General features: G+C 44.2%; 1 protein-coding gene across 5 annotated transcripts in view; it reads left to right on the plus strand.

Moving 5' to 3' along the window:
• The window catches only part of LOC141920991 (SAM and SH3 domain-containing protein 1-like), a 574,883-nt gene that overhangs the window by 440,320 nt on the left and 112,339 nt on the right, over positions 1 to 22,224 (plus strand). Inside the window, exon 1 of one of the 5 annotated variants that reach the window (XM_074818714.1) lies at positions 8,403 to 8,537. The exons of the other annotated variants lie outside the window; for them this stretch is intronic. Within the exon in view, the coding sequence (XP_074674815.1) occupies positions 8,442 to 8,537 (96 nt within the window). The 5' untranslated portion in view covers positions 8,403 to 8,441. Of the gene's footprint in view, positions 1 to 8,402; positions 8,538 to 22,224 lie in introns of those variants that run through there. 5 annotated transcript variants of the gene reach the window in all.

The raw sequence follows: 22,224 nt of genomic DNA on the forward strand, positions 1-22,224 counted from the left end.
GTAAATTCTAGCTTTTATTTTCCAATAAAAGTATGAAACTGTGACCTAAGTGCACCCTGATGACTCAGACAACTGAAGCTGAAGCACTCCAAAAGTCTTATTTTAAAAATTCCATTATATTTATATGCAAGTGTAATTTTCAGGTGCCTGACATCTGTGAGTTTGACCACTTACCATTACAGCAGAAATTGCAACACCATGTGTAACACAACTGCTTGCTAGTTAACTGCTCTTTGTTTTCCATAAATTATCTCTTACTGTACATGTCTGGGCTTGCTGGGTGGGGCACAGGTCAGCTAACTCAGGTGCGATGGGGAGGACACCCATGTTTTGGTCTGATGTGGTATGCTGGGGAAGGGGCAGGAAGCATTTAAAAGGAAGGGTGGGACAGCTGTTTGGAAAGTGAGAGAAGACTGTGTGCTCTGCATCCATCAGAGCCTGCTGATGAGAGCTTCTTCCAGGGATGGAGGTGAGAGGAGGACCTCTGGCAATGGAGCAGGAGTTACCCCAGCAGAAACTGAGCTGAAAGGAGAGGTTGAAGCCAGTAAGTTCTTCTCAAGTAACTGCAGTAGGGAAAATTGACTCTAGGCTGACATGATCTGCAAGCAAACATCAAATAATCACCTCTGGTCTATTATCTTCACCTATGGCTAGCTGAGATCATCAGGCAGGTTTCTTTGGTTGGCTTCTGCATCAGTTAGAACCACCTACTCCTTCACTAATAATATATCGGTGTGATTTGGGACACAGGCCTTAAAAGTGCAAAGTTTGAGCTTAGTACTGAATCCTTGTGGAGCTGAAAGTCAGGCTTTAGCAGGGTCTGTTTGCTGCTTGTTCAGAAGGGTGGTGTATCAACTTGTAAAGAAACCATTGAGGAAATAATTTGTGGTTTGGGACAATATTTAATTGGTAAATTAGGGAGTGGGTGTTAGGTGGAGTGTTTGGGTGCAAGTGGTCTCTTCTGGAAGAGAAGCTAAGCAACTCTTCCTCTTGTGTTTTCTTGCAAGTCTCTACCATTGGCATGTTTGCATCATGTGTACTTTGCTGTAATATTTTGCCGAGGGCAGCTCTGTAAATGTTTGTCTCTACCAAGCAGATAAGTAAGATTTTTTTAAGATCTACATTTGCATTTCATAATTGGTTGCTTTTGCAAAGATACAATTAATGAAAGCTCTTGGATTTCTTTTTCCAGAAAGTATTACTTTTAGGAAAGGTATTTTCCTTTTCAGATGGAGATGAAATAAACATCGTCATGGTTTAACACCAGCCAGCAATTAAGCACCACACAGCTGCTCGCTCACTCCTTCCCCCCCCCCCCCCCCCCATGGGATGGTGAGGAGAATTGAAAAAAAGTAAAACTCAGGGGTTGAGATAATAGTTTAATAACTAAAATTATAACAATAAAATATAAAAATTAAAATGAATATAACAAAGATAAATAAGACCCATGGAAAGACAAGCGATGCACAGTGCAATTCCTCACCACCTGCTGACTGATGCCTGAGCAGTGACCTGCCCCTCCCAGCAAACTCCCCCAGTTTATATACTGAGCATGACATTCTCTGGTATGGAATATCCCTTTGGCTAGTTGGGGTCAGCTGTCCTGGCCATGCTCCCTCCCAGCTTCTTGTGCACCTCCTTGCTGGCAGAGCATAGGAAACAGAAAAATCCGTAACTTATGGATAAATGCTACTTAGCAACAACTCAAACATCTGCGTGTTATCAACAGCATTCTTACACTGAATCCAAAACACAGCACTGTACCAGTTACTAGGAAGAATATTAACTCTATTCCACCCAAAACCAGGACAACACCTTCTCTGAGGTGTATCTATTCTTATTTTAGAAAACTGAGCTGGTCACGAAGTGAGTGGTTATTACTACAGTCATTGTGTGAGCTTGGCCATTGCTCCTGCTGCTCCTCCAACCTTACTACAGCTAGCTTGTCATGATATTTACGTCAGCATTGAGCATCTCTGAAATACACAGCTATCACACGCTACTAAGTTGTACCTTATTCATGGCTGGTTTTATGATGCATTTTGGGATGAGATCATCAGACTCCTTTTCATTAGTAATTTACTGAGTTTCAACAAAGGAATCAAAGGACACCGTGTTTGGAAAAAAGGAGAGGTTGAAGTCCTATTCCCATTTCTGAGGCTTGCTTTTTGCCTTTTTCATTTTCCCAGTTCTAAAATTATTTGGGATAAGAGCAGCCAAAGGACACTGAGCTAAATAGTTCTGTCTCTGTGGATTTTGTAAGTCTCTTACAAAAAAAGATTTGTATGCATCCTTTCTAGCAGACGCTTACAAAAAGAATGTAAGAAGTTGAGTAAGCTCCTGTGAATGACAGTGTAGAGACTCCCCTTAGACATCCCAAAGGATGCTGAACTGCTGTCTGAAAAATTAATTAAGGTTTATAAAACATTTTTTTAAAAGTGCTGCAGAAAACTAATAGAAAATGAATGCTAACTATTTAAATGTTGACAGGAAATAACGAAGCATCAAAGAGCTGGCTTTGCCATACAGCTAGAGAAGAAGGGATGCTGAGTTTGGGTGGAGAAGGCAGAAGTAAGTAACATGAAGAAGCAAGAGTCTTAGTAAATTTTGGAAATTGTCCAGGCAGTGCCTGACATTGCGGGAGGCAGATGGAGTCCTGATCTGCGGGTGGTTTTGGAGCAGTGTGCTGTGCACCTAAGCAGGATTGAGGCTGTGGTGTCCCTGGGAATGTGTGCTCCTCGCCGATCACGCTCCAGCTCCCAGAGCCCCTCCACTGGCTGAGCCAGTGCTGCTGCCTCCCTGCTAAGAAATGCGGTGCTGTGCTCCACAGCAGGGAGGGAAGCTGGGCAGGATGTGAGAGGCCTTTGTGGAGCACATCTGCGGGCAGGAAGGGAGGATACAAACCTTTTCTTTCTCCTTACGAGTCAAAAGGTATCCTTCCAGAAGGGCTGTGGTGCTCACTGTGTTTAGATTTCTTTTCCTTATACAATTTGTCATGCAAAGTCACAACCACCATATTTTAACTGAAGCCTGCCAAGCTTAGCAGTATTTGTACGTCTACCAAGCGTGGTGCTAGCCTGATTTTCCTGGGCATGTGTCTCTCTCTCCATCTTTTTTTTTAATCTAGTACTGATATCTAGGAGAATGCTAGGTTGGGTATAATGTGGAGAGTTCAGACTTTTATCAGAATAAAGCAATTCGTTGTTCCTAACTGCTTTCTACTGATAGAATTAAACAGACTTACCTCCATCTGATTCTTGTTGGGCATATTAGTGTACTGCTCTGTCTGTGATGCGATACTCTAGTCACGAGGCTGGCCATAAGACTGGGAGCTGACAGCTAAGCCTCTAAAAGAATAAATAATGATTTCTGACTGCACAGCAAAGAGTATATGGTCTAAATACTGTCTATTTTAAAGCCACTGGATAAGTATTGTTTGCACCACTTTTAAAATCAGGAGTATTTTCTGTAGTTGTCTAACTGGCAGAGGATATTGAAACGTGATCGTTTCAGCAATATATAGTAATCTGATGTGTAAATGCACATGATGGATCGATTGCTCTCTTATAGTTCACTCCTGTACATACTAAGAGTGTCTAAGGCAGAGCAACAGCCTGTTTAGCAGAATGGCTGATGGGTTGGGTGTGTGGATCCCCATCCTGCCCCTTGCTAGACGCTTTCTGGAGTGGCCGCTGGCACATCTGCTTTCTGCTGGAGAGCAGCTGCCAGCTCCTTTGGCTGATAGGGGTGATGCAGAGAACCCCACTCCAAGGGACCCTGCTACCAGAAATAATAATCATACAATTCTTAAGGAAAATATTTAAAAATGAAGTAACAGGTGAGAATTAAAAGAAACGATGGTTTAGAAGAACTTTCTAAAACATGTAGCAAGCACAATAAGATGAAATTGTTCCAAGATGGATTGTGGTAGGTTGATGGGATGGAGCCTGCAACAGGTAAGGGATGCAGTTCCAGTCAAAGGCTGTGATGTGAAACTCTGCATGTTTCAATTTGATGACCTCCACCAAGTGGAAGGAGGGAGAGAGCAAAAAGGAGATACAATCACTGTTAATAGTGTGTTGCATTGTAATTCGCTTGTGTTAAGCGTTTTAGGGCTTTTGCAGGTCACCTGTAGGAGCTAGTTGGAATTTTTATTTCTCCCTTCCCCTGCACGCTCTGTGCATACAATGGCTTATTTATTTTTCTGAAGCTTTGATGTTCTGATTTACACTTGATAGACTGGGCAGGGTGTTGTTAGTGATGTTGAGAAACCTCATGTGTTTTGTTCACACATGCAGAGTTAATTGCCAGGTCTCTGAGCAAGAAGCCATTTCCCTCAGGTCATCTGTCAAGAACCCAAGAGGATTGGTGTCCATTGCACTGTGGGGCACGATCCACTTTCCAAGGCAACCTGATCTCTCCCAGCCTCTAGCGTGTAGCTTAATATTGATATCAAAGTGCTTGGGGTTGTTTGTGGTATAGATTTCTTGAGTTAAATGCCTTTTATATGGTTGCCAGCAGTTGTGATAGTCTGGTTCTGATGGCGCACATTGGCTTTTCCAGCTTATTTTGATGCATGTTTCATATTTTCACTATTAAATGCTTTGTTGAAACCATTGTGTCATTTTTGTGTGACACTGAGGCGAGATGATACACACTACTTTGGGACAGAAAGATTGTTATCTTCTGTCTTAATGACTCAGAGGTTTGTGTTTGAGGTTTGTGTTTTTCACAGAGAGAGTTTGGCCTTGTAAAGATGATCTCCCTAAACCCTCAGTAAAGAAAGGAGAAAGTTGAGCTTCTCTATGGCCACCTTAATCTGGAACTAGGATCCTGCTCTGAGTATACCTCTAGAAGAAAGTCTGTTTCTCTTGCATACAGAAGAGTGCTCTCCAAGTTGGTTAATCCTGCCTGGTGTGTAGATGTGGGAAACTCTTACTAACTGCACACCCACATGTAGCTGATGATGTGATAGGAGGGTACACTCACATGCACGGTGAATCTGCTATAACTGGGCGAAACTAGATTCACTGCTTATGTGTTGATCGTTTCCATCTCCTGTGTAGTGATTTGCAGGAGAACAACTGCTGGGAGCTTCGTAGCTGCTCCATGGAGGGACTTTCCAGCCAGAGTGCACTGGAGTGTCTGTGAGAGTAGCCATGACCCCACGCACTGTGGGTGCGACACACTGGGGAATCGTATCGGGATCGCTGCCCCACTGCCTAGTGCTGCCTTGTAGGTGCACAGTGACCATTTTCCAAGACTTCCAGATGTCAAGCACCTGGTCAGAGTTCCTGTGAGATGTCCCAAAAATCTCAGAAAATTGACCAGATTTATTTCTTCCCAGAGCATACAGAGGTCCAGTACAACATGCTTCTAGAACGTAGTCTTTTGTGGATGCTTGAGTTGTCATCTACACAACTACAGATAAAAGTGCAAATAAAAACTGTATTCTAACATGCTAAATTTCAATTGATTTGTAATTCTGTAGTAGCAGTGGTAACACAAACCAAATACTGCAGTCATAGGTGCACTTCAAAACCCTTGTAAGATTTGAGTTTCTGTTTGTTCTAAAATTCCGTACTCTTATTGCAGCTGTTTTTTTGTAAAATGCCCCTGGGATTTATTACTGCAGGACATTGGCATCATTAAAATAGAGGAACCCTGTGATATCTAGAAGGAGGGAGGTCTGTTTGAGGGAAGGAGAGCAGGGAATATTTTAGCATGTCATAGTCATTGAATGTCTTGGTAAAATGGCATCTTGTGAATGTCTGAAGATGAATAGATACTGTAACTGCAAGACCATAGAAGATGGTAGCTGTTGTAAACTGCCGTGGATTTGTTGCACGTCTCTCATGTCAAGTTGTTTCTTAAAACAACAGCTCCTGGAGTCAAGTGATTTTGCAAGATCTTTTTTTCCTTGTCTTCCTTTTTTAAAAGCAAAGGCTCTGTGTCTCAGATAAATTAAAGTCAAAGGGCTGAGGGGAAGACTGCCACAGCCATGTGTCATGTCGCTCTGATGAAAGTTGCTGCCTCCACAGAAGAGATGACATCACGGCTCAGGAAGCAGCTCTTGGACCATGACAATTTATAATCTAGTTTCTGTTACCTGTACTGCAAGGCTGAAAAGTGCAGATATTCAGGACCTGCTTCTGTAAGTAGTGTCGTCATGGTTGCACAGGAGCACTGACCTCGGTCGGCAGGGAGGGGCAAGGCAAGTGGGAGTGCTCCCCTTGCACCTATTTGATCTTAATCTATTGCTGCCTGAGGCAGAACAATGAGGGGCTTTTAGACTTTGTACTGCAGAGTTGTTGTTGTTGGGGTTTGTTTAAATATGCCTTCAAACTATAAAAAAAGACAATGTACAGAAGACAGTGTGCACAAGAGGACCCCAGAATATTTAAATTCTGAGACCAACAGTGTGCCTTGTTCAGATATTTTGAAAGTAGGGTGGCATTACTATTGTAAGTGGTTCAACATGGATTTCAGAGGGTCACTAAGTAAATTACCCCTGACTAATTAAACCAGTTTTAAGTTATGCAAGCCATCTCAGAGTACCAAGAGACTTCACTGGCACGCCTTTATGCTTGTACTTCATAGGCTTATAGTTGCATACAATTTAAGTCAATTAGTAAAGATTTTATACCTGATTTGGGCCTTTCATTATTTCTTATTACTAGTCAATAGTATAATGAATTACATAGTGTGTATCCTACATGTGCGTCTTAAAGAAGGGTCAACAAAAATGAGCATATTTGTACATCATCAGTGTCTCCTTTACCACTTTCTCTCAGCATAATTCTCTTGTACTTTTTCTAACTGTGACCCCTACCTCCTTTTCTCTGTTCTGTGTTATTCACCACTCCAGCAAAAGCTGCAGTAACACAGTGCTTAGAAAAGTCTTGTCCCTTTCTTTGCATACCAGTTGCTGAGAAAGGAAGCGCTTCAACCAGCCTTTCTTTCTGGGGCTAGCTTTGAGGGCAGAAAAAGACCATCATTGAAAATGTGGAGAGAAGATGAGGAGCACAGTAACCCCAATTCTGCTTTATGCCTTTTCCAGGAACTATTTTTAGCCCTCTTAGCAAATGGCATCATTTGTTGCTACAGCCCTCCCAGGGCACTGGTGCAGCAAAATCGGTGCAAGCCTTGTCAGCTGTGGAGCTGGCTGCGGGGAGCCTGTGCCGGGACACCCCGGGGCCAAACAGGGAGCCTGGGGCGGGGGGGGGGGTGGGAGCACAGGTGCTAGGCCAGGCCCTGGGTTGTGTTTGGATGGGACAGGGCACATAACATGCAGAAGCAGTGCTGGTGGGATGCTGGAGAAGCTACTAACTGCTCCAAGGGGTGAGCTCTTAAAATGCTCGGACAGTGTGTGACAGCTGCATATCCATTAAATCCATTGCTTTCCCCCCCCACCCCTGCACAGACAGGTGCTTCCAATAAACAACAGCTGGAAACAGTAGCTTTTCAAGATGCATCTAACCATTTCACAGCTTAGGGATGAGCACTAAGACTAAAGGATTTCCTTGCTGCTGGCTCTAGGAGGAGTTGGGAGCGAGGTGGCGAGCGGGACTTTGGGTCATCCTCCCACCCCTGCACCCCCTGACCTCTCCTGCCGACCAGGGGCAGTGGGGCTTGGCCACTGCTGTTGAACCTTCCCCAGCAAGGTGTAAGGTGCTTGTGTGTGCGAGCAGGGGCTTTCAGCCGGTTCCTTAGAAGGGTGCTGGAGCATCCCTGCTGCTGTCTGTCATTAGTGATTATTTAATGCCCTTATGAGGCCGGGGGGTTGTAACAGGGAGCAGGAGGCATGGATGGAGGCAGCGTTCCCGCAGTCCCTCCCCAAGGCGAGCTTTGCCTTTCACAAGGCGATGGCTGACAGATCTCTCCTCAGGAGAACGATACGGGCCCGGTATTTAAACTAAAAGTCTGGGTTAACTGGGCGCCTCTTCCCGTGCCGGCCGGGCACCGGGGGCGGCTGGCACCGCTGCCCAGCGGGTCTTTCCGCGGTGTTAAGCGAGCGCCGTTGACTTTGCCGCCGGAGCTCCCGGCAGCCAGGTGAGGCGCGGGGCAGGGAGGGGGGAGCCCGGTCAGCAACAAGCCCTCCGCCGGGGCCCGGCTTTCGGGGCGGCGCTGGGGCCCTTTGTTGCCGCCCCGGGCGGCCACGTGCGCCGGGCGAGCCCACGGGCAGGCGGGGGGTGCGGGGCCGGCCGGGGGCAGGGGGAGGAGGGGCTTTGCCGCCGCCCCGCCGCCGGGTGGGCGCCCCCGCCGCGCCGCAGTGGCACCGCCGCGCCGCCGGCCGGGCTGTCGCTGGGCCCAAAGTTTGAGGGGGGCGGCGGTGTCCCGGGGCGGGCCGGCCGGGAGCGGGGCGGGGGAGGCATGGCGGGGCGGGGCGGCCCGGCGGCGGCGGCGGCGAGCCGGCGCTGATCCGGCGGCCGGGCCGGGGTATGGAGGGGGAGCGGGCGGGCGGCCCCGCCGCCCCGGCGGAGAGCGGCACGTCGGAGGCGTTCGCCCAGCTGTGGGCCGACGTGATGGGCATCCTGGTGAGTGCGGCCGGGCCGGGGCCGGGGGCCGGGGCGGCATCGGGCGCGGGGGCCGCCCGCCGTGGGACGCCGCGTCTCGCCGGCACCTGCCGCGGAGCGGTGCCCGGTTGGGGAGCGCCCTCGCCGCGCGGGCTCGTACGTCCTCGCGAAAGCGAGTCCGTGGGCAAAGCCCAGTGCTGTGCAGCGACCGCTTTCGTCACGGCTTCAGAGTGAAGTTTTCTGGGCTGTCACTGTCGGGGAGGGTGACGGACGGCGCGGAGCGGCTGCGGGTTCGGGGCTGTTTACCGGGGCCGGGCAGCCCTGGCGCCTGTTTACGCGCCCGCTGAGGCCGGTCAATGGGCACATTGTTTCCTGGCGTGCTGGCGGATTCGGTTAAATTTGGGCGAAAGGCTGGTTTGTTGCTGCCTTCACATTCCACGCACGTGTTTCGGCGTCCCCGCGCCGGGCTCGGGTGGAGCCTCGCGCGTGGGGGGAGCTGCCACCCGTGGGTCCGGTGGGCGCCGTGGGCCCGGGTCACGGCCGCCAGTCCGTCCAGCAGCGCTGTCCGGTTGCGCTCCCGGGTGCTGGATTTGGAGCATTTCTTCCCCGTGGTTTTTTGGAAGGGAGTTGCTCGGTTACAGCCCGTGGAGTTTCTGGGCTGGTGATCTTCTGGGGAGGGACTAATCCTCGTAATTCACTGGTTACAAACAAAAGAGATGGCCCCAGTAACAAGGGCTCAAGGAATTATATTTAGTGGGCACGTAGCGTACCGACAGGACGGACTGGATGGCAAACAGTAAAAGTACAGGAAGAGTCAATTCTTTATTTCTACTTGCAGCAGGAGGATAATATTTACTTTAGGTGCAAGATGATAATTACCGCAGAGGACTGCCACTCAGCAAAAAAACAAATACTAGTGTTATATACTTACTGGAGCTGGCAGTTTTCCAGTGATGCAGGAATGTGGTAATCAACAGCGGAGTGCCTGTTTATTCGTTTTAAAAGCAAACAAATAGGCTTGATGCGTATTAACTTTTGTTACTAACATTTAACCAACAGACGTTAAAGAATATTATGAGAAATATCTTCTGGAACGCTCCTGTGGAATGTAACGAATGGTAAACCCGTAGGTTCTAATTCAGAAGTGTTACAGAATTGAACAGAGAATTTAATTAGCGTTTTATGCTGCAGTTTTTTTTCTGAGTGGACTTTATTGTTAATACCCAAAGTAAGATTAAAAAATCTGCCTCGCTTCTTCATAGATGCTCTCTATTGACATGGCATTGAATTTAATAGCACCCGGCTGCGTACGCTCTCTCACTGTTAATGATTTTAATCTAAGAATGCAAGCAGAGTCAGTTCTGCCAGTTTGTAGGGAGCACACAGTTGGTACTTTATGAACAGTCTCTTTCTCTCTTTTTTTCTGGCAGGTTTCAGTACTGCATTTAGTAAGAGCAAAGTGCTATTGGATGCCTGGGAAGGAGTGTTTGAGGAGGCCAAACCAACAGCCTAGCGTACTGGAGCTCAGTGCAGAAAAAGATCTGATTCTCACACAGCTAATAATTTGAATAGGTTTCTTCTGGCTGTACAAGCTAGTTTCCTTCCTGGGAAAACAGAGCTATTTATTTTTTGTCTTCTAATAAAACTAAGCTAAAGTCATTTGTCTTTAGAATTGGTCTGCTTTACAGGAAGGAATCATCTTGTAACTGTGAAGTTGCTGGTTTATATCAGTTGCAAACATCACCCGGCCCTGTTACCTTTTCTTACTGCAGTGTTTTGTGTTGCAACACAATTAGAAATACGAAAAGATACCCTTGTGTTGGGTCTCAAATAATAACTTACCTGAGGGAAGACAGAAGCTCTTCCTGCTGCAAGCTGTCAGCTTTCTTCAGATTTGGGTTTTAAAAGACTTTCTAGTCTTGGCGTCTGCAAAATATATCTTAATATGAACTGAGTATAGACTTAATTAGTGCTCTGTTCTTGTCTGAAGGCAAGGAAGAGGTAGCTCCAGTGCATTTGTCACTGCTTGTCTTTGTGGTACGTAGAGCTTTGTCCCTTTCAAACCTATGCTGTGAAAGGCAAACAGTAAACTAGGTTTGTGGCTCCCAGATGGAAGGCTGTAGATGATTGCTCATGGTCCATGAGGCCACAACAGTGGCCTGCATAGCTAACTGACTTCTTTTGTGTTGTCACTTGAGAGTATGGGTCTTAAACTACTGGGATTTTCAGTAATTCATCATCTAAAATGTCTAGGGAGCACAGAGGTAGACACTGGAGTGGTTCACTGGGAACAGCTCAATGAACCAAGAAGTTGGTGCAGTGGTAGGCTGCCCAGGTTGGCTCTACAACAACTTCAAAGCTACAAAAGGAATGCACTAGCAGCGGGGAAGAGAAGAGTCAGGATCTTGGGAGGGGAAACTAGAATGAAATGAAGAAAGAAGGTGATCATCAGAAGTTTGTTGATTGACTGAGAGAGAAAAATGCATTCTTAAGCAATGATCATAGGATGATGCAGGTTAGAAAGGACCTCAGGCAGCATCTAGTCCGATCTCGAGCTGCAGCAGGGAGAGCTGTGAGGCCAGGTGAGGTTGCTTGGGGCTTTATCCAGTCAGGTCTTGAAAACCTCCAGGGACAGAAACCACAAAACCTCTCTGTGCAGCCTGTTCCACTGCTTCACTGTCCTTATGGTGAAAAAGATGTTCTTCATGAAAATGATGAAATGCCTGATTCTGTTCTCCTCATACTGAGGAGTTACAGCAGTGGGGAGGAGGAGGGGAAGGTGTCGCCTTCCTCTGACTGGCCCTGCTGGAGGCCTTGTGGGGCATGGTGGTGGCTGTGGTGACGTCTCCTCTAGGTGCAGGTTTAGGAGGAGAGGCCGTGGGAGTCCACCCAGCTGGTATTCGGTACTGCAGTTCCTTAAAGTACACATTCAGCCCCTCTCACTCAGCGGATCAATATATTTCATTGCTTGTGTATGTTTAGTTAGGTTCCTTAAAACAGGACCTCATTAGCAGGGACCTGTGATGGCAGATCCCAGGTCCGGAGGGGAAGCAAATACTTTTCAAGTGCTGCTTGTAAGCAGCATATTTTACGGACTTTGAAGTCACATAATAACACTCTCTCTGTACTTGACAAATATTGAGTGTACTTGCAGCTGTACTGGGATTTTGCTGAAGTAAATGCGACTTTTCCCTCTTGCACTTATTCTAATGAAGTATTCCATAGGTGCAGCAGTGGTATAAGCACCTCAAAGCTATTTGTGCTGTTAATGGAGCTCACTAGATAACATAATTATACTTAAAAGCTTTTGCTTAGTCTGTAGCAAGCACATGTTGAATGTACTGGTTAATTATAATTTGCAGTGTCTCAGAGCAACAATGGATGGTGGAAGTTTATTAAGGTTTTAGAGAGAGATTGCGGGAGGTGGATCATGAGTAGTAACATAGAAATTCTCTGCATCCCCAAAACTCGACACCATAAAAAGGGATATTTTTGGCACAGAATCACGTATTGATGTGGCAATAGCAAACTCTCTGTTGCTAAGAGTCTGAAGGTTTGTATGTGATGAGATCCGAAAACAAATTGTAATATGAAGTGAAAATCATGAACTTTAGTCTTTTAAAGATGTGTTTTCAAAACATGGGCTGTGAACAGTACAGGAAAGACACTCCAGTGTCTGTTTATGGGACGTTCTAACTTCTCACCTAGCATAACTGGAACAGGTATCTGGGTCAAATCCTGCCATTAATGAAATCGCTGGCAAAACTCTCATCAGTTTTGATAGAGCAGGGATTTCACTAAAGAAAATTTGTGTGAGGAGATTTTGTCTTCAGTGGCTAAAATGCCGAAGATACAGTGGAACTTGAAGAGATGCAATGAAATTGGAAGTCTCTCCAGCTTTTTATTTCAAAGTGATAGCTAGTTTCTTGTATCAAACTATTGAATAAATTATAAGAGCTGAAATAAAAGAAAAGTCTTCATTTTTGGTAATATTTTTCAGTTATGCTAAGAGAAAGCCAGTGTTTTCCCACCATCTGCAGTTAGCTGAAGAGAACAGTCTTTTGAGGACAATAAAGCTCATTTGGGTATTGTACTGGGAGCCCTAATATTTACATACATAATCTATCTTGCTTTCTGTGTTTCAGTGACTATTTGAATTTCTTATCAAAGTAATAAAGAAACAAACTGAAAGAGAGAAAGATGCCAGCTGATAATACTACTGTGATAACACGTAATTACATACTGGCTAACATACTTTGGGGGAAGGAGTTTGATATTAAGCCAGGGAGCCTGGATATCTGGAGAGATTGGAAAGTAGATCCCTGACCGATAAAAGCAGGCGGAGGACTGCCAGGAGGAGTTGTGGCAGCTTACACCTTAAGCCATCGTTAGTTCGCTGTGACGTCCCATGGAAATCTCTCTACTCCATTGCTATCTATGTCTTGTTTGGGCTATTCTGTTTCCATGATGTCTGCTTGGCACCAAAAGGCCACTTCCGCTGAAGCCATCGGTGCTCAGTATGGCTCTGTGGAAAAGTGCAGGCAACTGAGTAGCTGTTCCAGGTAGAATGTGCTTTTGAAAATGCAATATGCTTGTTTTTTTTCTGATTTGTATTGACATGTCAACAAAACAGTTGTGGCACACTGTAATTAGCTCAAAAAGCACTTTGAGATATTCTGATTCAAAACTTTTTTGTTCCGACTTTTACTTTGGACTGCATTTTTAAAGCATATCCCAGTTGCAACAGTAAGGATAAACCTAGGAGGCGTGGTCTCTGCTTTTCAAACTAGCAGGTGTTGTTTTTTCTATTTTACAAAACTGTAGAGTATATCTTGCTTTCAAATAAATCAAAAGAGAGTGACTGTCAGTTTCAGTGTTGGATTCAGTTTTATATTTTAAACTTAACCTGTTGCATCTCCATTCCCTCTTGTCTCCATGTGATGTTACACCTAGCAATGCTAATCCCTTTATGAAGAAAGACAGCTCGTAGAGATAACCTTTGGTCTAGCTTTTTCTTGCACGTCAGGTCACATAAAACAGATGTCTTCATCAGAGAGTTTAGTCCCTGCAAGCCCCTATGCAGTCAGGAATGCATAGGTTCTGGTGCTCTCTTCATTTGTTCTTGAAAGCAAACTCCATGTTTCCCTGGCCTTTGAATTACAGAGGAAAAAGCAGGAAAGATTTTTATATACCTGTTCTTTGGCTGCTATGAACTGCTCTTTGCTAGAGAATAACTATAAATTAATGGTAAACTTGAATCTTGGTGATAAAATTTTGTTTTCCAGTGTGTTGCTGGTTTGCTGTGAATACCAGCTCCGTTATCAATATTTGGAACCACTGTTTTTCCTCATTTTTTTCACATTTTGAAAGTCAATCAACCAAGCTCTCTGTCTTTTAAGAGCAATGGAATACCAGATTGCCAGACTTTGCCTGTAATGATGACTCCTTCTTTTTGTGGATATGAAAAAATGGAGCCTCTAAACAGAAAGAAAACGTGAAAATTGGTGTGGAAAATGAGAAAGTGTTGCACATGCAGGACAATGAGCACTTAAAGAAATTTTATTACCTAAAATGCAGTGTATTATGCTACAGATGCTGGTTACCATTTTCTGTAGTCAGGTTAAAAACTCTTTATTTTTAGCGTATCTCAGAGTAAATGACCCTTTACAGAACTAGATAATAATTAACGTATTCTGATGCTGTCTAGAAATCAATGTAAATTAGCGGTGATTGCAGGAGATGCTGTGCAAACAGAGGCACAGAGAGGTTAAGCCGCATGAGCCAAGTGGAGGGACCGACACATGACAGAGCGGGGTCACTGCTAGATGGGTGCAGGGATGAGGGACAGATGAAACGGGCAGTGCCTGGGGCAAGAGTTAGAGTCCGAGGGGAGAAAGGACTTCCATCTGCTTCCAGACCCTGGTTGAACTGCTCCAGCTTGGGCCCTGGACTTGGCTCCTTCAGGACTTCTATCCCTTCAGAGGTAGCATGGTGGAGGAGAGGATGCGGGTGTGCCCAGTCCTGCTGCCTGTGCCTTCCCGGGTTTCCTTCCATCACTTGGTGTCTCTGGTTGTAGCTTTTCCTTCATGCAGCAGCACAGGCTTTTTCCTTTTCTGCTTACCCCATTGTCATGGTATCAATGGTTGCAGAGGCTTCAGGAGGTTCAGTAACACGGGATGAATAAGAATTTCTTTTTAATGACCCAGCAAAGTGATTTATCACAATACCTGTTTTAACATAAAGTGATGCTAATAATTTTCCTCTTTGCCATTGCATGACTCAGGCGATGACTAATGAACATGCTGCTTTGTCTGTTGCCATTATTGGCAGTGGGAGGAGGAGGAGGAAGGTGGTGGTTGTGACGCTGGGAATGCTGAGGTGGCTTTGCAAGAATTTAGATTCCAGGTTTTTAATGAGGAGATGAACAAAAAGAAGGAATGGGGTTTAACGTGTGCAAGTCTGTAAAAATTAAGTTTCTGCTGTAAAAGCATATTCTCCATTAAAGAAGTATGTAGACACGTGTTGTGTGATTAGATAAAGAGGTAAGAAGGGCTTTTGTTTCTCATTGTTGTCAAGAGACTTAACTGTCCCTTTGGCAGGAAGAAATTACAACACAATTCACTGAAACACATTTGAGCCCAGGAGTTCACAACAAAAATTTCCATTACGGAAAATAACTACTCTAAAAATAAAAGAAGCTGCCCCCACCACACCACAGTAGCTGTGGTGTGGGTCAGGTGTGGGCCTGCCAGCTCTGCTTTGATCTTCTTGAGGTGAGGGGAACATTTTTCCTGCCTTACAGTAATAGCAGACCTTTCTTGTCTACTGCCATGTTTTGAAGCACAAAGTTATAAAGTGCTGTGTTTATCTGAACTAAGATTAGTATAATAAAATACTTAATGGTTTAAGTTTTAATGACACCTGGATAAGCATTGTTGAGCTGCGTACTAGTTTGAGGCACATTTCCTGTGAAGAGTTTGAAATTGAGAGTGGGGATTGTATAACCTATCTGGAAAAGAGTTTTAAGCAGGGTATAACTGGAAAATTAGATGGACAAGCTTAAGAATATAATACAATGTTTTATAAATCACACTTTCAGACTTTTTTACGGAAAGTCATACGATAAATTGGAAAACTGCTTCCTAATATCCATGTAGCATTTTGAGTGCGATCTTGTTGGAGTGCTCTTGCAGGTCTGCTCTGCTACAAGCCCATTAGATTTTGCTGATTTGACTTCCCTGTGGCCCTGCTGAACATGGGGATATGCTGTTGAGATTGGTTTATGTGATCAGGCCTCCGGATGGAAAAAATACGGTTGCTCTTACGTGCATGGATAAACATACACATTGAAGCTTACAAGCATGGTAATATAATTATCAGGAATATAAATACATCTTTTTCTGTTTCATTATTGTCACTGTATTTATGATGATATACAGTGCTTTTTGCTCTTTGGTAACAGCATACTAAAATTTCATATTGCAGTGTTCTTCACCTTCAGTATATTCTCTGTGTGTAGGAGTGTGTGTGTAAAGGAGATTAGGTAACTAATACAATAATAAGAGCAATATTTCGAAAGCTTTGCAGTGAGCATGACGAGAGCCAATAGATGGTAATGAAAACAGTACCATGCTTGTTACGATATTAAATCGAGAGTACATGAGCAATGATTGTGGGACGCTCAGAACAGTCTCACTTGCAGCTGAAGATGCTTTGTGCCATGCTGATGGGTATGACGGAAACAAAAGATGAAGAAAAGAACAAAAGATAAAGGGTCTAATTTCTGCCTTGTTTACATAAAGACTTCATGAGCCTAAGGCACAAAGTTTGTTTATACTGGAGCAGTGTGTGGCCCGTAAGTTTTCAACAAGAAAGGAAAAAGCAACTTTTGTCATTCGTTCACAAGTTCAGATGAGTTGAGCCTCCTGGTCCTTTCAGTGCCAGCACCGAGTCAGCCCTGCTGTGCAGAGCTTGCTCTCTGCTTGACCGTAACCCCAGTCTGACTCGAGGGAAGAAAAAATGCATCTGAGAGCACTTATCATGAGAGCTCATTGCACCACGGTGGCACTGTTGGAAGTTCTTTCAGTGAGTGTATATCCACAGCTGGAGCTTGGGTGAAAACACATGCTAGGGCTGATTGCATAGCGTTGCACACACTTCAGGAAAAATTTTAGGCTTTTAAAGTATTTTGCTTGCCAGGGTAATACCTTACTGGTCATAATATGTACCTCTAGAAGTGATATGTCATTGCTGTAGAATCTGTGTTTCTTATGCACTTACAACTGGGGAGATGTTTGGATGTTTGTGTTCTGTCTGTGTTTAGTATCTCTGTTTATCTGTTACAGTTCTGGAATACATTTATCCTCTTCAGATCTTGTGCTTGCGGTCTTCCAGCAGGAGCTTCCCGTCTATTCCAACTCAGCTGAAAGGGTTTTTTTACACCAGAAATTTCTAGTGCAATTCTAGGGATGGAGTGCAAATTGACGATACTTACTTTCTGCTTCTAAATTGAGGCTCATCTCTCTTCACCATCCCTGTTAGACATATTTCATAGTTATCAATATCACTGCATAAACTTAAATGTAGCCTTCAGTTATGCAGAATAATTTTTTAATACTTGTGAGGTTTGGAGCTTTCAGTGGTTGGCCAGCTTAGTGCAGTAGCTCTGAAAGCCGACGATAAATGCTTTCCATTGAAACTGAAATGTGTACTCTGTGAGGATGCAAATAAGAAAAATCCTGTTTTATACATAAGTGTATTCATATTCATACATAATATGCACCACAATTTACAGGTTGTGATTTCCACTCCATTTTTAGGCTTCTTTCTCACCTTAGAATTCATAAATAACCATTGTAAAATGGGAAAAGGTGGGGACAGACTGCATATTGTATGTCAGTCGGTTTCTGTCTTCAAGTTTACATCTTCAAGATGATTATATGTTTGTGCTTCAGAAACTTGATGCTTCAGAGTGTGTTGCAGGAATATGTCACATTTTATACAAAAGTTGGGGGAATCATATTTCCGTGTGCAACATTTTATCAAAGAACTAGTAAAAATGTATTTGAAAACCAAAAAAACTGATAAGGTGAGGAAATTTCTAATTGAACAAGCAATCAAAAGCTCATAGTCCACTGTCGCATTGGGGATACCAAGAAATACAACAGTTGATGGGCACTAGCCATGTTTCTGACGTGTTCTTCATTGGATTTACATGATGCTTCATGTCAGACTAAGGACTAATTAGGCTCAAAACAGGTATTTGCTTTTTGCTGTATCTCCGGCATATAAATGGGGGTTTCTTTCAGCACAGCAAACACAGTGGGAGATCTTCACCACAGAAGCTGTTTGTGCTTCTGCTTTCCCTGAGGTCACTTGTGATTTGCCACTGATTTTGGTGGAAGGAAGAGCAGGCTGTGGAGGAGGCTGTTTATATTCCTTGAAGAATGTTGACAGGAGAGGTGGTTCCAGGTACCACACTGAAGGTGTGTAAGCACTCGGCCTCCCTGCGTGGCTGGAGCACTGGTGTGGCTGCAATAGCAGGCATCTCGCTGTTACCCCCCTGGATATGTTTCCTTAGATCTGTCTCTTCATTTCACTGGAGAAAAAGGGCTGAGTAAAGGCAGATTTCCTGCTGGCAGGGCATGTTGTGAATCTTTGTACATGGCAAATTCTTTGGACGGTTTTCTCTGTTTTTACATACCATACATCTCTAAAGTTTCTCTGAGGTCATGTTTTCTTTATAGAGGAAAATGTCAAATTCCCGGTGTCTCCACTTAATTATCCAAATTTCTCTGTCAGTGTTCCAGCTTGTATGTGGAAGATCCCACCTTGCTTGCTGTGCACTGTACAAATAAAAATTGAAAGATGCTTTATTTTTGTTATATTTTATTTTGTGATGATGTGTCCCTTTCAGTATTTGGAGACGTTTGGGGGAAACATCTGTTTTATTTCTTGTTTCATCAGTAGAGACTGCTCAGTTGTAGCTAGTGCAAAACGGTGGTTAGTCCTTAAAAATTCTGTTTTTCTCTTTAATTATGGCTACCTTTCTTCTGAGTGTTTTGCAATGAGGCATGAAATGGAGTCTAATCCTGTGTCATTCTTCTTCACTGTGGTGGTGTTCTGTTGTGTATTGAAGGGATACTGGGACATGTTGGCTCAGTGAGGTATATAGTTTCTTGCTCAGCCCAGATCTGACAATGTGTTGTTTAGATTTTGTGTCCAGGAGTGAGTATATACATGCAGATGGGTAAACTTTGTAAAACCTAAGTTTTGCGTGATAGCTATCTAAACTCAGGAAGTTAACAAAGGTCAAGGGCTTAATCAAAATATTGGCATGACTGTGAAGAATAGCTTCATACCACATATGGTGTGTGTTCATGTATAAATGAGAAGGGAAAAGGATGCTTCTGCATATCCTTGTTACAGACCTAGTCACAATGAGTCTCATTGGGTTTAGTCAGTGTGGAGGTTGAGTTCCTAGTTGCCAAAATTGAGAGAAAAGAAAGAGGTGGATGTTCTCCATGTTGCTTTTTCTCTCTGATGGAATGCTACTTTCTTCAAGTAATCTTTGCCAAGTTACTTGTGGTTTTTAATCCTCATCTCAAACTTACTTAGAATACAAAAGATTGTACAAATTTTCATTTTTCATTTGCCAAACCTCATTACAACTACTGCAGAATGCTTACAGATAGTTATTTATTTTGTAAGCTGCCATGAAAAAGAGAGGAGAGGGGGTTAAAAAGGTATGTTAGCTCCTCTTTGGCCCTTCTGCCTTTCTTGGGTAGATCTGTTGCTGTGTGGGTTTGAGCAGTTTAAAAAAAAAAAAAAAAAGAAAAAAGGATTGAGTGTTTTTTTCTACAGACATGCCTCTCTTAGGAAAATACCTCACATATAAAGAGGAAACGGAGGATGACAAGAGATGGAGGGGCAGTGACTCAGTATCCAGAATAGTATTTCTGTGGCTAGAAAAGTGCAAAGAGTCCCAGCTGAGAAGGGTAACTTGCAACTGCTAGGAAGAGGGATTTAGGAAGACCATGTGAAAGGAAGAATTGCCGCTTTCGTGGCAGGAAATGGCTGGAGCACACACCAGGACCTTGGCAGGGGAAGGTCAGCACGCAGGCTGGCTTTGGGGAGGCCCAGAGGAGGTGGCTGAACAGCGGGGACAGGCAGGGAGCATGTGGGAAGTAAATAATGGAGATTTAAGCCTGGTTCAGAAATGACAGGGCTCGCTTCAAGCGCTGAGTGTATATATATATGAGAGAGCAAAGTAAGCCTTCATGTCTAGTTGGTTGCACCTTGTTTTGGTTTTGCTGAGAGACAAATACAGACTATAGGTGGGTAACCGTTGATGTGCGTATGAGTCATGTAACATTATGCTGTTCAGGTATTGCCAGCAGATGCTTTGAATGGGTAATTTGTAGCAGAGGACTGGTTAGCTGAAACAGGCTGATGATGAGAGTGCGATTCACTATTTTGCTAGAGACAGTCTGATGCCCTGACTCCCTGTTCACATGTAAGTTGTTCTGAGCCAGCCTTTGCATTTCAGGTTGTACCTCTCAAGCTTTGGAGAGGTCGTCACATCTGAAAACATGTGATTCTCCTTTCTCCTTGAGAGAGTCTTAGAGCAAAATCTTTGTTTCGCTTCAAGTCTTGATTATTTATGTGTGAGGCAGCTTATTTACTATACATCCTTTGATTTGAAACTGATAAATGTGCATACTGTGAAAAGTGGTGTAACATCTTCCTTTTGCTCAGAGAGCTCCCTGCTGTTTTTGTGGTGCTTCAGATGCATCCTGGTACAGGTTGTCCTGCAGCTCGTGCTGGGTTCATGATTTGGTGTTCCCTGAGACTGCAGTCTCTTCTTTCATCTCAGAAGCAGAGTCTGTGAGGAAACCCCTTCAGTGTTACAGTTGCTTTTACAACTAGGTGAGATGTTTTTCTTTGGCATGACAACTCTCTTGACAAATGGTTAGCTAGTGGGATACTCTCCTTTTGATGTTCAAGTTGCTATGCATAGAGGAGTTGCTCAAGTGAGAACTTCACTTACCCTCCAAGTCCAAGTGTCCTTATTTACAGTTGTTGTCTTTCAACCTGTGGTTCAGGGCCTTGGGTTGGTCAGAACCAGTTACTGGGTTTTGTAGAGACAATTTTTTTGTGAGCTATACTGACACTGGGGTTCTGCCAGCTTCTGCTTTTTATTATCTCTTTAGCCACGTGGAGCTCTTCAAATTCTTTCATGCTTCTGTCCAAGGTGCATCTCTGATGTGCAACACTCAAGTAATGTATTCAGTCTTCAGTAAAAGCAACACAGAATCACAGAATATCTCAAGTTGGAAAGGACCCCTAAGGATCATAGAATCCAACTTCTCGCAGGACTACCTAAAACTAAACCATATGACTAAAAGTGTCATCCAGACACTCCATGAACTCTGACAGGCTTGATGTTGTGACTGCTGCCCTGAGGAGCCTGTTCCAGTGACTGACCACCCTCTTAGTGAAGAACCTTTTCCTAGTGTCAGATCCAAACTTCCCCAGAGTCAGCTTCATTCCATGTCCTCGTGTCTGTTATCAGTGGGCAGAGCCACTGGACTGACAGCACCCACAGGCTTAAGCACTTCATTGAAACAAGTACATAGCATCCTGCTTATTGGGGAGCTCCTGTCAGTAATAAAGTGCATGTTGCTCCTTCAGAGGAATATGTGCTTGGAACACCTGGAAGATATGGCAACCACACAGTTATTCAAGCCCAGACTCTGTAGGATTTGCTCTGTAGGTAGACAGAAATATTTCTTTTTTATTTGGGTAAGAGGCCTATTTAGCCTAATTAGGAAGTGCTTTGGCAATGATGAAGCAATATGAGCACACAGGAATGCAAAAAGCCCATCCTCACTGTACACAGATAAAGGGAAATGAGCAAATAAAATACAAGATCCTAGAGTATAAAGGATTATAAGCTGGCAAGAGATAGTTCTTATTGCTAGGTTGATATCCCTAATTGATATAAACATGACGCCCTATGCAATCTGTGGTAGTTAAAAGATATGCATCTAAATAATATTTAAATAGGTTCTCGCATTTTTAAGACCCACTGGAGTGTAATTGTATTCAACTTAATTAAATGAACTGAAACCCCCTGATAACTCTGCGTTACTGCTCCTAAATAAAACACTCTCCAAAGAGACTCAAGGTGTTTAGTTAAGGTGATAAAAAACCTGAGCCCAGTACCATGAAGTTTTGCATGAGCAGCTTTGTTTAGTTCATCTGTGTGCTACCTACAGTGGTTGAGAGTGTGTTAACAGTGCCGTACCTCTGCTAGAGTCAAAAGCTGAGGCTTTGCTCAAGAGCTTCAGAGCAGAGTCAGTCTTTATGGTTTTATGTTATTAGTATGAATGCGGGGTGTCTATTTGAACTAGCTTATTAATGCCACCCAAGAGTGGGAACCCCTCTGTGTCTGTGCCAGCAGTAGGCACCCAGTCCTCGCAGAAGCGAGGGTTTGCGGAGAGAGCGCGGGCTGGCAGGATGGGCGACATGGTGGGGCGGGGGGAGGGGGCTGGGCTGGGTGCAGCTTGCTTACAGGAGCTACAGGAAACCATTTCTTCTGCTGCTAAGATTACATGGAGAAACATGGATTGCTGCCATGCTCAATTACGGTTGTTTCCTTTCTCGGTAAAAGACGGCCCGTCAGGAAGTGGTAGGAGTGAAGGCG

This window comes from Strix aluco, chromosome 3, assembly GCF_031877795.1.
Source record: "Strix aluco isolate bStrAlu1 chromosome 3, bStrAlu1.hap1, whole genome shotgun sequence".
NCBI lineage: Eukaryota > Metazoa > Chordata > Aves > Strigiformes > Strigidae > Strix > Strix aluco.